Raw genomic sequence first — 16,858 nt, 5'->3', positions numbered from 1 at the left:
TCATATCCTTCCCAGCGATTATGCAACACAAGTATAATAAAAGTGGAACCCACACACACACAGTTAGCAGTGAATGCTATAAAGATTCACTGGTCTGAGAGGTTCCATGCCAACTTTCGATAATTAATATAATTGATGCCAAATAAAAACAAATAACAGACTTATAAGACTAATCTTTTCTTATGCATCAAATGTGTTGTATTCTAAAATGTAAAGTAATCTTCGGTTGTATGTTAAATAAAACAGTGATAATATTTGTCAAAAGTCTGCTGATTTCAGCTTCCTCTCCTCCTTCTCAGTAAGGGGCTGCTGGGAGAGGATTTTGTCATGGAGGCGGTGGTGTTTGCCGATGCCCAGCTTCGGCAGACCTCGGTTTAGCCCCTCCAACAGGACACATGACTTGCACAGAGCCTGGCTGGATATGTAGCCACAGCGGTTGCAGGTTCCCTGCACAGGCATCTTCACCCCCTCCCGCACAGACAGGTTCTCCCCTGAGTGGATGATATCCATTATGGAGCTAGGCCTCACGCTCTCCAGGTCCTTTAAAAATGTCCTTGCATGACCACGATAAGCATTGGGAGAGTAGATACATTCAGTGGAAAAGTAGTCCAACTTCTTAAAGTACGCGTAGAGAACAATCTCTTTCTCATATGCATATTTGAGGGGCTTGCAGCGCGGCACGACCCCTTCACCTTCGCTGGCTGTGGAAATGGCAGTGCAGCGGCGCAGACGCGCTATGTCCCCTCGCAAGACGTTCATCAAAACTGTCTCTGCCACGTCGTCAGCATTGTGACCTGTGAAAAAACACACACAGCCATTGTAACATATTCTAACAAAACAGGTATTCTTTGACATTGAGGCCAAGTGTGCTCGGTCCAATTTCAAGGTTGAAACTAGTTGCATTCACATTTTAATGATGTTATTTGTAGTTACCTGTACATATCTTGTCCACTTTTAGCATGATGGCTCCTCTGTCTAATGCCTGCCTTCTGAACACTCCACAGAAGGTGCAGTTATTTTTCAGTCCCACCTGCTTCACTATAGCATCCATAGTCCAGCCGTACAGCTCCTCATATGACACAATCTTCAGTGGCAGTTCATACTGTTGCTGATTTCTCTTTACTGTCTCCAAGGAGTCATCTCGGTAACCAGAGATTCCCTCATCCACTGAGAGAAGCATAAGTTCAAGGCCATAGTTGTATCGCTCATTTAGAAGCTTCATTATATGTGCGAGCACTGTAGAGTCTTTTCCACCCGAGGCAGCAATTCCAACTATTTCCCCAGGTTTGAAGAGCTGTGCTGCCACGATCGTCTGATGCACCTCCTCCTCAAAGGCCCAGAAAAAGCACTCCTTACACAGCGAATGACCCGTTTTTGGACGTTTCAGCACAGCACGCTTGTCAACACAGTTACTGCACAGGACAGGCATCTTGGCTGTTGGAAGAAGTTGTTTTCAAAAGGATAACAATACTATTGTTGTGGCTTTAGTACAGTTGACCCACAGGTTTTAGTGTCAATTACTTTTTCTCTCCCATTAAAGTAATATTAAACTTTTTTTTTAAGAAAAAGGTGCCCTGTAATACAAAATCTTTCTATAATTTAATAAGCCTGTCTGTGCTACAGAAAATCCCTCATTACACAAATAAATTATTTTTTAATAAAGATAACACAATTTACTCAAAAATAGTGTCCCAAATCCACACCACTAAGTGATTCTAACCAAGTTTTGATTATGCAGCTGGAAAAAAGACAAAATTCAGCATACTAAGGATTCCACTTGCATACTAAATTAACTTGATTTTTTAAATGTGTTGTTATTGGATACCCATAATGCACTACTGCACAACAGAAATGGGGGAACAAATTACAGTTTAACATTTTGACCAACTCGCCAACTAGCTAAGTTACAACATACAGTATCTAAGAAGTAAGTAACTTGTACAAGCACACGGTACCATAAGTGGACTAGTATGTTTCTAAGGCATGCTTAATTCAATTTAGCTAGCTAAGAGTTGAACAAAACGACTCATGAAACGTCTTTAAACATCGTCAAAGCTCATTTAGCTAACGGTAACTGACAGCTTAAGTTTGACCTAAGCTACGTTAGATGTGAGGTTGTCTCTGTTTAAGACCCAGCTACACAAACTTATTAGGTTCATACAGGCAAGCCCTTAAACGTTTCACATAACTGTTTGAAATGATTAATATAATAAAAGCACACGTCAGTTAATTAGCGTGGGCTATCCGGTGTGACAACGTAATTAAAGTCCAACGATAGCAAAAATATCATGAGCAAACGGTCAACATTATACGTGTTGTCAGGTCTAACGTTAGCTAGCTAGCCAAGTTCAGCTAGCTAAGTAATCACATTTTTATAAGTTAACATTTCCGTACCAACGTTTCCGACAAACCGAGGTCTGAATTGAGAATGTGGGGATGAAGTACACTAGTAAAACTACTTTTAAAATATGACTTTTCTTTTTAAACAACCTTAGCGTTAGTTACACAACCAGATAAAGAAAAAAAAAAGAAGTAGCATGTTGTTTCAGGTTTCATCATGTGCCATTTGCTCTTCTTCCCCTGGAAAACAGGACGTGACGTCAGTTGTTAGCCTCTGCAGCACAACCTATTGGTTGCAGTTGCACAGTGCACACGAAACTAATATTAACACCACTGAAATGTGTTTTTTATACAATACCGTCATAGACCAAATAATTTAACATAACTGACGTAACTTTATTCCACCTGTGATGTCCCTCAAAGATGTTGGTGAGAAGTCTGGCAAAGAACTTAGACAGAGAGTGAACCTAGTAAAACACACAACTAAGTCAAATGTAAGCAATAAGGATTTATTAGTTTGCTTCAAAGAATGTCACTACTGCAGCTGCTGCAGTAGGTATCAAAATGCACTATGGTGTAATGGAAGGACAAAGGGGTTGGGTCTGGAAGGGAGCAAGGCATGGCAAGGTAAGGGTTCATGACAGGAAAGAGTCACAAGCTTAGTTGACGGGGTGAAAAGTACCCCTCTGATGCCACTGCATGTCTCTGATGCGCCGAACCGACTGGATCTGAGGAATCTGGGCTCCGAACTCAGTGCTGTCCTTATACTCCCCCTTTTCAAACAGGTACTGATAGCCTCTGTAGCCTGGATACTGATAGCCCACCCACCTGGTGCACCAGGAGCACAGAGAGGGGAAAACAGATAAGAGACAGTTAAAGGTAAAAGGATAGGGTTATTTTCCACATCTGGACGAACGATGTTACTCACGTGCCACTCTGAACCCGAACAGAGGAGACCTTCTCCTGGTAGCCATGTGCATGAAAGCTGGGGACATCGTCATCTATGATTTCTATCTTCTTCCCTGCGAAGCTGGGGTTTTCGTAAAGGACAATCTTGTGCTCCTGGCTGTCCTGAGAGAGGAGAGGGGGCATTATTAACCCAGTGGAAGATTTGTGAAGCATGTGGTGGGACACTTGCCAGGGGTAACAGTAAAAAGTGTTCTCTCTTACCACTTTAATCGGGCGGAATGCAACAATGGTGTCACTACGCCTGCTGTTGGTCCAGGAATCCCAGCGAGGATACTCCCCCTTCTCAAACACATACTGCTCCCCCTTACAGTTGCTCTGCTCGTATCCCACCCATCTTAGCGGGCAGAGGAGAAAGAAAAGGATGGTTGTGATTGGTGTAGGGGCAAAGCAGGGAAGAAAGTTAATAGCACATTTTCTGTCCATTTTCCTCCCTTCCATTCCATACTGATTCAGTATTTTCCTTTGACGGGCCTAGTCCCTGTGTCACTGCCTGACTGTGTGTGTTTGGTTTTAAACCATTGTCTACTGTTTTGTCTGTTTCTGACCCACACTTACGGTCCACACAGCACCAGTATGGAGCCCACTTTCTCCACGCCTGCTTCCTGGAGGTTGTTGCAGGGACCAGTCAGCTCATGGCAGCGTCCCTGGAAGTTTTCCTGCTCATAGATAACCAGCTGTACCAATGGGAGAAAAGGGCAAAGGGTGAGTGTTGCCAAGGTACTGGGCTCAATTTCAAGAGCGCAAATCTGTTTGCAATCTTGATGTTTGGAGGATGCAAGGATCCAAATAGGGCACGCACAAGTGTTCACTCCAAGGAGGAAGTTTAAAATTGTAACTCAGTCTGTCTCTGCGTGTCTGTTGCATTTCCTCTCACCTTAAATGCACTGGTGCCCGGCTGCTGCTGCTTGGATGCAGGTTTCAGGTGGTCTGTGGCCATAGTGAACGGATCGGCAAAGATGAAACTGAAATGAAAATGGATAATTTCTTTGTTTCCGATAAATATTTGTGGATGTCTACGCGATTTACAAAATGTTCTATTGTTATATCAAAAATATGAGCAGGTCAAACTGCTATTAATCCCACCATTATAGATTTAGTTTTATATTATTTACCCACACACAGGTAAGTTTCTTAAGTTTACAGCCTTATGAATACAGCATAACAGCAATGCAACATCAAATACAGTTTCTACAGAATAAACATAAAACAGAGGCAAAATGAAAACAAATACATAAAAAAATATGTAATCTTTACAAAAGAAAACATTGTGACGGACATGAACTTCTTACCAGTACCTGTCTGTGCCAGTGTGTTTGTGATGGCACGATCAGCCCAATATATACGGGACGCCCAGGGGTGGAAACTCTGCCAACAGTACCCACAGTGTCCAAGCCGGCCCGCAGGTCGGCCTGCCATAGGCCCAGCAGACTGAAATGAGGTGTCACCGCTTAGCCTCCCCCCACCCCTGGGTGTCACACTCCCACAAAGTTATTTCATTAGTTGTCAGTTTTGTCCAGCCAGTCATTGTTCGATATCCACATGATTCAGCACAAACAGTGCCAAGAGTCCCACACCTACAATGAGAGAGAGAGAGAGAGAGAGAAAGAGAGAGAGAGAAGGATTGTGAAAGATGGGTTTTACTGTGCTGTAGAGATTTGGAACAATTTCAATAACAGTCCAAATACTGCTGAATTTTTCCAAAGGACAAGGTTTATTTGATATTCAATTTCTAGAAAACACTATTAAATGTTACATGTCAACACGTGCCTCTGCTGTTGGAAAGCTCCAAAGCTGCTGTTTTTCAGTCAAACCAGTTTACAGTATGTGTTATCTTTCTCTGTTGGCAGTGAAAAGTTTAGTGACCAATTAGAAAAAAGTTAATGCAAACAATATGCCAAATTTTGTCATTGAATGACTCTGCACATGCATGTCAACAATCCTGCAAGGGGAAAGAAGTGAATATAGACTTCTGTTGAAGTAAATATGTTAATATTTTAGACTGTTATATAATTATAAAAGAATTTTAGAATTTACACAGTAAATAATATGTATAAGTTAAATACAACTGGATCAAATTGGACATGTGTCACTACTACTGAGGACAGATACAACATACTGTAGAGATTTCAGATGAGAGGATTTGTGGTGCAGCAATTGTCAACATGGGCTTTTCTCAAGTTACAGTATATATTAATGTGCCATTTTCCATAATACAACCGGTACTTAATTTGAATATTTTGTGAGACTTTACATGTTTACTTCACTACCTGGAGCTTTTTGCTCCACTATATTTCAATTCAATTCAATTCACTTCACTTGGGGAATCAGTGAGATCAGTCACAATTAGCTTTGGAGGATGACATTTCAGATGTGAATCATGGAAGCATGAAATGCTTTTTTTGGCTTTTGTTGCCTTAATGACATGCAGCTAAAGACCAGTTGAGAACCAAACCGAAGCCGCTGCAACAAGGATTGAGCCTCTGCACATGGGACGCACGCCCAACCAGGTGATCCAACCATGCTCCCTGAAATTTAACATTTTAAACTACATTTAAACTAAAGTCTTTCACAGTACAAGGGTGCCAATTCCATTTGTATTGTGATCTGATAATATTGATTTTTGTGATTTCCTTTAACAAAAGCAAAAGTTAAATAGATAGATAGAGACAAATATATCATGAGACATTTTTATAAGTTTTCTCAAAATAGTGCACATCAACTCTTAGTTTTAAAGATTCTTTTTTGGCTGTTTTAGGCCTTTATTTATTGAGGACGGCTGAACACATGAAAGGGGAGAGAGAGGGGGAATGACATGCAGTAAAGGGGCGCAGGTCAGAGTCAAATCCAGGCCGCTGCGTTGAGGAGTGAACCTCTAATATGAGCACCCGCTTTACCAAGTGAGCTATCTGGCCAACCCAGAATGCACCTCATGTCAGTCAGTCAGTCTGTCTATTTATTTCAGTTATGAAGAAGTACATAACATGAATTTTCTACATTTTCTGCTTTTGGTCTTTTTTGTTGAAAATGAATATGATATAGTCGCTGTCTGTGGTAACGTATAAACAGAAAATATTTAGTAATAAAAGTAATTAAAAAAAGGCCCCTTCTTTTTTGGATGATGGACACTTGGCTCCCCATGGCTGACTTTGAGATCCATGCGGTGAATTTATATTTTTCAATTTTATGTTTTATTTCAGTTTGCTTCTGTTTGCGTGTGTGGTTGGTTGGTTCCCTGTCTTGTGTCTGTCTGTGTGTGTGTCTGTTTATGTATGTGTTTGTTAATGTCTGTTTACTGGATGTATTATCTGTAAGCTGTGGAAGTAGAGAGTTTAAGCCCCTTTCCACATCTGATGGTGGGAGTATTACATCTCAGTTGATTCCCATCATGGCTGTGCTCTGCTGCAGCCTTAAAGTGTAACTCTCTGCTAAATGCAATCTAGGGTCTTTTTGTATATGTACCCGAGTCAGACTTTCGTTTAAATGCATAATTTGGACGGAATTGCTTGTCTACATTGTTTGTGTACAAAGTTTACTAAAAAGAGTGTTTTTGAACGACTCACTTTAGCTGTTGGTTTTTCCGGTCGCTCACATCTTACCAGTGAAAAAGAGTTTATGTACACAAACAATGTTCTAAATGCTCAAATTCATGTGTATAGCTCCTGGTAATACTGTATACTGTACTGTTTGTAGTGTTATAAAAATAGTCATTTTGATGCGATCATTGAAGTGCCCCCAGCACTCCCATTCAAAAGGCCCAAAACGAAAATACGATAAATCTTAAAAGTGGCACTCTAATCATACTTTTAAAAGGAAGTTTGACTCGGGTATAATCACAAATAGACCCTAAGTTGCATTTTGGCAACAGTTATGCTTTAAGAAACAAATGAACACTAGTATAGCGCCCTGGCCGCTAACCTGACCTGGCACTGACCTTGGGGAAAAAATACAAAAAGATTTGTGTAGGTGAGGTATGTAAAAAGAAGACTCCAAGTTTCCATGTGACAGAGAATGAATAGAGTCCAATATAACTGAGTGAGACTGGGGATCATCGGCATCAATTTTCTAAAACTTCCCAATGTTTTCGTCAGTCAATCCTCATGAACTCACAGCCAGAAATGCTTCAGTGAACTATTTGTGATGTATTCAAATCATGTTTCATCATGTATTGTCATAAAAGTCACACAGTGGAATGTGCTTATATGAGAAGGGTTTGAGACACACTCGCCATAAATCTCTGTGATGGAAGAGATGCTGCTTAAAAGAGGCGGTAACCATTTTAATGGGATATCTTATGTTTTTTCACTTCAGTACAATTAATTTCATTTCAGTAGACCGTATGGGAGAGCATTAATTCATACTTTGTGGTTTTCCTGAGATGCCAGGCAAGATTTGTGATCAATATATAGTTGTATCCTCAAGGTAGAGGCTAGAGACTTGAAGAAAACTGAGCTGTTTTATAACATCTGTCATCTGATGATTCTGAGCTTACATCTACTGATGACGAAGAATATATAAGATCGGGCGTGTACAGAGAGTTCTGTCAAAGAAATTAAGGGTGCGAAAAGTTGGCTCCATGTCGTAGTGCAACTTGTTTGTGTACGTCTGAATTAGGGATCCAAGTGTTAGTGCCCATGACAACTCGGCGTTATGCTCCAGTGAAAAACAAAGATATAAGTGCAGGAAAGTGATACTGCAGCCAAGGGTTTTTCCCGACCATTATAAGGCTTAGGCGCAGTGGTGGCCAAAATCAACTTGGCACCACCTAAGCAAAATCAATGTAAAATCAATGTGAGCACAAAAGTAACTAAATGACTCAGATCTAATTATTTTAGTTTGTCCCCAGTGGAAGAGCATATTTGTCTTTAAGCCTTTTGAGCGTTATTCATTTATTATCTGCTCTAGCCTTACACACAAATATGGTAATGAATGTGAAATTGCATATTCTTTCTGTGAAAAATGTAACATTTTCTTGAGGGAGGAAACCCCTTAACCCCCCAGCCAAATACACGCACCTAAGTCTTCCACAAACCTAGGGAAAACACTGTTTACATACAGATGTGTATGCTACATATGTGCTCACAGCTGCATGTTTTGCAAGTATTTATTACTGGCGTGAGAAAATCTAAAGGATAGGGGAGCAATGCAGGAGACAGAGGAACACAATGATATGTTATGCCGGTCTATTGTCTGTTTTTAATCATGTTTATGTATATTTTGGACTATTACATCAATATCTTCTTCATAATAAAAATCATAAAAAGTAATCATGTCTGCAGATGGAATCTATTTGGGTTGTGCAACACAGATCTGAGCTCATTATTATCAGAAGACTAATATTTAACTTATCCAAACTACAATCATAATCAACTTTAGTTATATAGATGTTATCAGTTGCCAGTGTTTACTTGGTGACTGTGCATCACGAGGATCATCAACCATCAAATGCACAGTGACGACAATGGAAGGGAATGCAGTGCACTCTGTTTTAATAGCAAGCATACATAAAGTATGACATCACTTCCATTGCTGTTAAGCAGATGCATATCCACATATTCACTATATGTGCTCCTAAAGCTGGTTGAGGTTTTCAGCTGTCTGACTAAAATGGGAAAACACAGGCAGCAAAAGTGGCAAAACATGACTTGAAAATGAATTTAATTCGAAAGACATCTGCAGTTTATCTTGAGGAAAAAAACCTGCCAAATGTAGGCTACATTATTTCCACATAAATGTCAGTTTTACATCTCTGATAGTTGTTTTTCCAAATATTTACTATTTCAGTTAAAGCCATTTTTTTTTTTACACCTTGACTTATGACATCACCGACAAAAAGGGCCAACTCCAGGTCAAAAAACTTTTATTCGCCACTGAAACGTATACATGGCACTCTTCTTTGGGCACAAGCAACGTTTGCCATGGTCAGGTTAAGGCAGAGGGCAAGCACTGTCGGCAGTGTGGGGTGAGGCTGTGGGAAGGGGGCGGGAGGTGTGTGAGGATCCTGCTCAGCTGGCTCCAGCTGTGGCAGGAGGGGCAGGAGGTGCTGGGGCGGGGTCGGGTTCGGGTCCTGGGCCGGGAGCCGGAGCTGGGTCGGGGACAGTGAAACAGCCTCGCTTGTGCCACTGCATGTCCCGCACACGTCGGACAGACTGGATCTGAGGTGCAGGGGCCTCCCAGTCGTTCCAGTGCTTGAAATCTCCTCTCTCAAAGATAAACTGGCGCCCCCTGTAGCCTGGATACATGTAGCCGACCCATCTGGAAGGAATAAAAAAACGTGATGCATGTCTCACAATAACCTCACAACACTGTTAGACAATACATAGTTCTTTGAGTAAGGTAGGGCAGATGGGGCAGGTAAAATAGAAAAACAAGGTTCACACTAGAAAGAAACCGACATAGGGATGAAAGGGGAATGTAGGGAGGGTCTTACGTTCCGTTGAGAGCCTTAACACTTGCCACACGATCCTGAAAACCGTGGCCCCACAAACTGGGCACGTCATCATCAACAATCTCCATCTTTCTACCGGTAAATCCAGGGTTCTCATACAGATGTAGCTTGTGTTCGGCACTGTCCTATAGAGGAGAAATAGACGCATGGATACATTCTTTAGATGTCTCCAGTAGATGTTGACTAGGTAAACAATGATGTATAGTGTGTAGGAAAGTTATGTGTGGGTAGCTCATATTTAAAACCCTGCTCATTTCTGGAGCTTTATGGGTGCATTGTCAGTTTCGTATTGAGACTCGTCACCTACCACTTTGAGTGGCCTTAAAGACAAGAGGGAGTAGCTGTTCTGACTGTTGGTCCAGGTGTCCCAGCGTGGATACTCGCCCTTCTCCAGAATAAACTGCTCCCCTGTGAAGCCATGCCGATCATAACCTGCCCAGCTGAGCGGAAAAGGAAGAAGAGTTTTAGTTTACCAGACACCATATTAAACATTTTCTTATGTTCTTTAGACATTAATTAAACATTGAGCATTACTTACGGTCCTGACTCTACTATGACAGATCCAACCTTCTCCAGTCCTTTTTCTGTCACATCTTTACAATCTGATGAAAACTCTGCCTTGCTGCCCTGGAAGTTCTCAAACTCAAACAGCAACACCTGGATCACAGAGGGGGACCATGAAGATGGATTTTCAGCAGCATGGCAACAATACAAAGAGGAATCAGATTCACCTCAGTCCCCATTGGGTGTGGTTTGGATAAATGCTTTCATAAAAGTGGCTCATATTGTTCTTAAAGAAGACATATTACTCCGAAGAACACTCCCAAAATACTGTAAAATTACTTGCAATATTCAGATGTCTGATACAGATTTTTGACCAATAGTTGGACTCGTGGTTGCACTAAACCACTCCAGGCGTGCAATCCTTTCCCTCATCAAACCAGGTTGTTCCAGTACCTTATAAGTGGCTCCAGCTCCACCCTGGCTCTTCCCTGCAGCCAGCTGCTCCGGGGCACTCTGCAGCTCCGACATCCTCCTGATCCACTGCTCCTCCACTTTTGGCCAGCAGCAAACGCACAGGCAAAGCACCATCCATCATACATGCATGTTCCAGGGCATGCACGCACGCACGCATACAGAAAGCTCAATGTCACAAGTGCAATTTATAACTCACCCTCCAATAGGAGGGTTGTAATCATTTTTGGCCCAAAAAAAAGTAGCAATAATTTACAGAAGATTCTATTATATATATTGAATAAGACAGAAAAGATATCAAGTAGGTTCCATGACAATCGATGATACCAAAATCATCCAAACCTGTCTCTCCAATTGATGCAGCACCATCTAACTCCATTGCATTGGACTTATTACACCGGCTGTGTCCAGAGTGAGTTTTTTTTTTTTTACCTGGGTATGCTTGCTAGGATGTGGTAGTTTCCCTCTTTTTCTGTGCCACTTGGTGTTTGGTGGGGTTGAGCCATTAGAGGACAGGGACAGGGGGGTATTTATGGTTTATTTCTGGCCACAACAGCAGAAAAGGGGGAGCTGTTGATACAGCAAGTCTGTCGCTCACATTGTGTCCGTAACGCTGCCTCTCAATAGGCAGCTGTGTTGGCACGCGCTGCCCTGCCTGTCCGTCTGGCTGCCAGTGAGCAGTGTGCGGGCACACGCAGAGAGAGCCAAGAGGATTCAGCAAACAGCCCCGCTCAGCACAAACACACACAGACGTGTACACTCTGGGACTACACCCAGTCTCAACCACACTAAACTTCCTCACACTTTTCTCACATATTTGGGTTAGTATTGATCAGCAAGCTCAAATAGTTCCATTCACATGTCTGATTGGGAAGCCAATCTGCAGCACCTGCATCTTAGAGCCTTATCAAACTTAAGCTTCAATTTTATTCGGGCCTTGCTCGACTAAATAAGGCTCAGTAAGTGATTTGATTAAAGTAGTTTCAATTGACTTTAAAGCTTGATTAAGGTTGTAAAAAGTGCACACAACACTCCTCAATCACAGAAATACCCAGAGAAATTAAGCAAATGCAGTTTTTTTTTAAATGACCACAGGGTTAAACTTAGCCAGAGAACACTAGACAGAGATGTGTAGCTCAAGTCAAGTAAATTTTATTAAGAATGTACTCACTTTAGGACACTGGCCAGAACAACACAGTGCAATATACATCTTTACTTTCAAATAAAAAAGGACAAATAAGGACATAAAAAAAAACATTACATTTGATGACAAAGTAAAAACGTCATGTACATAGAAACCAGGGACAATCACTCCGAAAACTCCGTCAACACATTCACTTGCATTGCACAAGACATGGCAAACAAAAGAGGGGGCAGCGGTCAGTGCTGTAGTGCATCAAGTGACAAAGTGCTTTATAGAAGCGCAGTGTGAGAGAGAAAGATTACAGTTCAAGTTGAAAAGCAGGTGCAAATGCTTATAGATTGTAGAGTAATTTAAACAACGTAGTGGACAAATCATCACTAGTAGCGGTAGCCAACACCCTGACACCCAGAGCCAGTCAATTTGAGCAACGACAGCAAAGATTGTGCATGCACATAAATTGGGGGCAAAATCGAAGGAAATTGCACATTCGTTGGAAATTTAAAAAAAAACACTGTCAAAACATGATTGAGGAGTGTGTGAAGGCTTCAAGGTGAAAGTATGGCTTATAATGAATGTGTACAGCCACAATTCTTCAATCTGTCAAAGGAGGGAAGACCGGCTGATTAATGGTTTTTATATATATACATATATATATACATATGATTGAAGAGTGTATTTGTGCTGATAAGGAGTGTGCATGATTGACAGATGCAAAGTCACTTGGCCAAAAGTCCCCCGTCCTTCCACAAAGACAAAAATATATTTAGACAAAAACATATGTACAGTATGCAGCGACTGTGACACTGTTAGGGTTGTGGAGTGTGACAAAGTCTATTGTAGTGATGCATCTTAATGTTTTAAAAACTAGCTCTCTGTCTCTGTTAAATCAATGATAATACAAATATAACATCTCCTGATTACAGTTATTAACATGATATACACTCTCGCTGTCAATCAACTCAGAAGGGATTTGTTCTTTATGTCTCAAGAAGGACAATCAGTAGTGTATGATAGGTTATCCTATGTCAATGCTTGTGTGACTACCGTCAACAACCTCCACTGACTGAGGACACATATATGTCAGACTCAGACAAGGCCAACTTGTACATATGAGTTGAGAGAAGAAAACGTAACACAAACATCTGGAAGAGGAAGATTGGCTGGATTGTCCCCCGGCGTGTGATGAAGCACCCACATGTTAACCATTTCCTGAAATGCAGCGTGACAGGAAATAGTCGCCATTAATCGCCTTTTCTTTCAACTTCTCCTGGTCCCTATTAAAGTGTTCATGTGAAGGGCCTCCTGGTGCAGAAGAGGTTCAAGCATGAAATGGATAAAGCAGAGCAGCCTGATGTTCTTTTTCTCCTAGCTTGCCTTTCTTTTTTTCCCATAAGACGGAGACCCTCCATAAAAAGGCACCATGCACATTAATCAACCCGGGTGGGAAGAGAACAAACAAAATTAAGAAATAAAAATAAAAAAACATCAGCAGCTGTAGATTCACCTCTCCTACTCTCTGGGTCGAACGTTAAGGCTTCTGTTTCGTATAGATTCTTCTGTTAAGGCAACCTAGAAGGGAGCGTGATAGGATAACAGGGGTCACAAATGAAATAATTGTGTTGTCTTTTTTGTTGTAAAATAAACACAGTTTGAGATGAAGAGAACTTTCCAAAATCAGCTCACCTCATTCATTTCCTAGCTGTCATTTTCATACTGACTCAAGCGCTTCTTGGACTTGAGCTCTTTTAACCACTGGGGTGAGTCCTCCTCACTACACAGATAAGACACACATTGCAGAGTGAATGCAGGGACAAAGAGCTCAACAATGCACCAACAAGTTCGTGTCTCACAGAAGAAAAATTCTCATGAACTAGTGGAGCTTACCCGTTCTCTTTCCCGCCAGGTGGAGGCAGTACACGCGCTGCCCTGGGAAGAAAGGGGGACTTGGGAGAGCGAGAAAGCTGGGAAGGAGGAGTAGGCCCATTGATGTGATTGTCTGAGTCGCTCCTCTTCTTCAGCTGGGCCTGACAACAGGAATGGGACACATTTAAGAACTTAAATCACACTTCACTGCATGAATACCATACATGACAAGAGGGCAAAACAAGAATTAGTCTTTATAAATACATTAACATACTACATTAAGCAGAAACTGATACGAAGCTTTAGACAAAACTGGATAACATGCACATTTGGTGAATATATCATGAAAAATTCAGTGAGGCTCACCTTTAAAGCTGAAGGGTCCATCCCAGGGAACATGGCGATCCTCTGTGGCTGAGAGTAAACAGCTGGGCTGGCGTCAGCTCCTCTGACCCGTTCCTCAGAGTCAGAGTCTTCGTCCTTAATTTCAGCCTTCGCCTCTGTCACAGGGAGAACACGTTTTATTGTCACATGTGATTATACAGTACTGATCTTTAAAAAGAGTTATGAGATGGGGTCAAGTAAGTGAAACTTTATTTATATGGAACTTTTAAATAACATGTAATGCTTTGTAGGTAATCAACAGGATTTTGTATTGTTTTTGGAATTTCACAAGAAGCAATGGTAGGATGCAAAGATTTGTGTGATACAAGACTGACAACTTGTTCTGGTTAATAGTCTGGCGGCTGCATTTTGTACAATTAGCGATGTAGATCTGCTTGACTGAAGCATGAGAAGATGGAGTTTCAATGATTAATACGGCAGAATATGAATGTGTGAATTCCCTGTTGCAGATCCGAAGGAGACTACATAGATCACTTTTTTTTGTTTCCTAACTGTAGCGGGTACAGTTTGATATTTTGTCCTCCCATTTCTCACAGATTAAAAGTGCACAATTAAACTTCTGAGTTCTTTTCACATTCACCCGTTTAGTGTATACTAACGAAGGAGCTCATCTGATGGAATAGAACCAATCGAGATGTTAGCGGCTCTTTGATGCTAACCTGTGGAGTCTCTGTAAAGCCAGTCCTCCGTGGTTCCTCCCTCTCCCTCGGACAGCGCCGCGGTCTGACGAGCAGCCCTGGACGGCCGTGTGCGCGGGGCTCGTTTCTTCACCAGATGGGCCCTGGAGCGAAGAGCGCTGGTGTCTAACAGAGTGGTTGGAGTCTGGACATCCAGACACCAGAGAAATACATCAGCCAACATGTAATCATATTGGTATAAGCAAGGTTGTCGATGCAGTCGCAACACACATTTGTTGCTAGAACATGCAAACATCTAATTATGTGCTATCAAAAGAAGTGAGACGTGGTTAACTCTGATAACACTTACCTCGGGGAAAGGGAGTTGCTGGCTCTCAAACGGTGACGAGGGAGGGAGACTGTCCAGAACGTCAGTATCAAACTGTGAGGAGTGATCACCTGGCGTGTGTGGGGGCGTGGGCTTTCTTGGTGAAGGGCTGAGATTGCTTTCGGAAGTGGGAGTGGCAGGAGTGAGGCTGAAAGAAAGTGTTGGGGGTGTAAGGAAACCACTCTGAAAACAGCTGTGTGGTTGCTATAACCTCACTTGCAATCAGAGTTAGAGTGTGAGTCATATCTTTCCTTTTGTTGACTACGATTTAGCTGACGCACCTATTAAACAAACTGCAAGTCTAAACACAAGCAATTCATATAAATGTACATAGTAGACTACAATTGAACTTTTTTATTTTACAAATTTGAATAGAATGATTTTCCATTCTCATTGGTGTTTGGTTAATGTTGTGATATTATTTTCTGATCACAGGAGTTTAGTGACTGACACATAAGTGACACAGATGAGCACTCTGTGATACAGGGTAGTGTAGAGCTGGAGTTGTTTTAAATTCTTATCATGATCAACACTAGCCCCGTAGCTACAAAAATATAAATGATTATTTATCCTGCTACAACAATGGCTTGCTGTGGTACAGATTCATTCAAGGTTGGATTTTTAGTCTTTTTTCCTGGGGGATTTTTTTGAATTATTAAAAGATAAAATAACCGTGGTGTTTTCAATTATCACAATCTGCAAATCCAGGGTGGCGAGGAAAGGACAAGCAATTTGTGGTGAAGGCCTACATCCACTCTTTCAAGTGTATGAGGTACTGCCATCAGGCAGAAGATATAGGGTGCCATAGGGTCACAGATGGACAACAAACACTTTTCCACTGTCTAGCAATAAGACATTTTGTGTGTAGTTAGCAGAGGTTGACCAGTTTGTTTTTATAAGTCCTAAGGGATAATGCCTCCGGGATAAGTGGGAAATGATCTCAATTATGCAATTCCAAAATTCTTGAATATCAGTTTAAGAAGTTCAAAAAGTTCCAGATGCAATGAAACAAAGTTCCTTTCTTTGTCATACAAGTGTCCAGAATGTCAGGGTTAAACTTGTGGAGTGTTTTGGAAGTTATGTATGTTTTTATGAGCCAGTTTTGTTGAATTAACCTCAATCTACTATTAAAGGTCCCATGACATTGTGTCCCCTAATACCATGTCTGAAGTCTCTTTCTTAAAATTCAGCAATAGTGCAGAATTACAGCCCCTAAAGCCAGTCCCACAATGAGATTTCCTGGGGGTATGGCCTTGACCAACTCCCACTTTCACTTTTTCACTCAGTTGAAAGCCATGATGTCTCTTTCTCATGGGTGGGCCAAATTCTCTGGGTGGGCAAAGCACAGAATGGGGAGGTAACCTTTCTCCGTGTGACATAAGGAGCAATATTCCAGATCGGCCCATCTGAGCTTTCATTTTTTAAGGCAGAGCTGGATATCCAGGGCTCGGTTTACACCTATCGCCATTTCTAACCACTGGGCGACCATAGGCAGGCTGGGGGAACTCATATTAATGTTAAAAAACCTCATGGCATGACATTTTCATGCCATGGGACCTTTAATACCACCTGTACAGGAAGACACAGAGCAGGCTGTACTTCCTGAGGAGACTGCGGTCTGCTGAAAACTGCTGTGGATGTTTTGACAGTCTGTGGTCCCCAGTGTCCTTTTCTACACTGTGGTGTGCTGGGGGGGGGGGGGGGGGGGGGGG

The 16,858-nt window shown here is 41.7% G+C and overlaps 4 protein-coding genes and 1 long non-coding RNA gene across 7 annotated transcripts in view; all 5 read right to left on the bottom strand.

Annotated features, from left to right (window-relative positions):
• Positions 1-81: 81 nt before the first annotated feature.
• LOC117944537 lies at positions 82-8,230 on the bottom strand. The gene is made up of 3 exons (XR_004656602.1): positions 8,218-8,230; positions 1,584-1,588; positions 82-160 (listed from the first exon to the last, which is right to left on the bottom strand). It is a non-coding gene; the product is annotated as an uncharacterized LOC117944537 (long non-coding RNA).
• On the bottom strand, positions 232-2,600 carry ctu1 (cytosolic thiouridylase subunit 1 homolog (S. pombe)). Its single transcript, XM_034871373.1, has 3 exons — positions 2,395-2,600; positions 934-1,434; positions 232-794 (listed from the first exon to the last, which is right to left on the bottom strand). Exons 2-3 carry the CDS (start codon positions 1,427-1,429, stop codon positions 259-261), a joined length of 1,032 nt encoding a protein of 343 aa, XP_034727264.1. The 5' UTR covers positions 1,430-1,434; positions 2,395-2,600; the 3' UTR covers positions 232-258.
• crybb2 (crystallin, beta B2) lies at positions 2,829-4,805 on the bottom strand. Of its 2 annotated transcripts, none has more exons than XM_034871396.1 (6): positions 4,599-4,805; positions 4,184-4,271; positions 3,865-3,983; positions 3,511-3,643; positions 3,269-3,411; positions 2,829-3,168 (listed from the first exon to the last, which is right to left on the bottom strand). In XM_034871396.1, the coding sequence occupies exons 2-6, from the start codon at positions 4,244-4,246 to the stop codon at positions 3,000-3,002; spliced, it is 627 nt and encodes a 208-aa protein (XP_034727287.1). In that variant the 5' UTR covers positions 4,247-4,271; positions 4,599-4,805; the 3' UTR covers positions 2,829-2,999. The 2 variants fall into 2 exon arrangements, with proteins under 2 accessions (XP_034727287.1, XP_034727288.1); XM_034871397.1 differs by having other exon boundaries at positions 4,605-4,629.
• Positions 8,231-8,778: 548 nt separating the features above from the next.
• LOC117944521 (beta-crystallin B3-like) lies at positions 8,779-11,279 on the bottom strand. Of its 2 annotated transcripts, none has more exons than XM_034871387.1 (6): positions 11,072-11,279; positions 10,712-10,809; positions 10,293-10,411; positions 10,062-10,194; positions 9,737-9,879; positions 8,779-9,561 (listed from the first exon to the last, which is right to left on the bottom strand). In XM_034871387.1, the coding sequence occupies exons 1-6, from the start codon at positions 11,106-11,108 to the stop codon at positions 9,312-9,314; spliced, it is 780 nt and encodes a 259-aa protein (XP_034727278.1). In that variant the 5' UTR covers positions 11,109-11,279; the 3' UTR covers positions 8,779-9,311. The 2 variants fall into 2 exon arrangements, with proteins under 2 accessions (XP_034727278.1, XP_034727279.1); XM_034871388.1 differs by having other exon boundaries at positions 11,162-11,274.
• A 1,969-nt stretch (positions 11,280-13,248) lies between these two features.
• Positions 13,249-16,858, bottom strand: part of si:ch73-138n13.1 (calponin homology domain-containing protein DDB_G0272472) — a 29,298-nt gene continuing 25,688 nt past the window's right edge. Inside the window, exons 8-13 of the mRNA XM_034871326.1 lie at positions 15,129-15,294; positions 14,801-14,963; positions 14,103-14,236; positions 13,758-13,897; positions 13,557-13,644; positions 13,249-13,442 (exon numbers count right to left, since the gene is read on the bottom strand). Coding sequence (XP_034727217.1) covers positions 13,569-13,644; positions 13,758-13,897; positions 14,103-14,236; positions 14,801-14,963; positions 15,129-15,294 — 679 coding nt within the window. The 3' untranslated portion in view covers positions 13,249-13,442; positions 13,557-13,568. The remainder of the gene's footprint in view (positions 13,443-13,556; positions 13,645-13,757; positions 13,898-14,102; positions 14,237-14,800; positions 14,964-15,128; positions 15,295-16,858) is intronic.

The sequence above is a fragment of the Etheostoma cragini genome, chromosome 5, assembly GCF_013103735.1.
Source record: "Etheostoma cragini isolate CJK2018 chromosome 5, CSU_Ecrag_1.0, whole genome shotgun sequence".
Taxonomy (NCBI): domain Eukaryota; kingdom Metazoa; phylum Chordata; class Actinopteri; order Perciformes; family Percidae; genus Etheostoma; species Etheostoma cragini.
The sequence above is the reverse complement of the archived record's forward strand: the minus strand, read 5'-3'. Positions and strand labels throughout refer to the sequence as shown.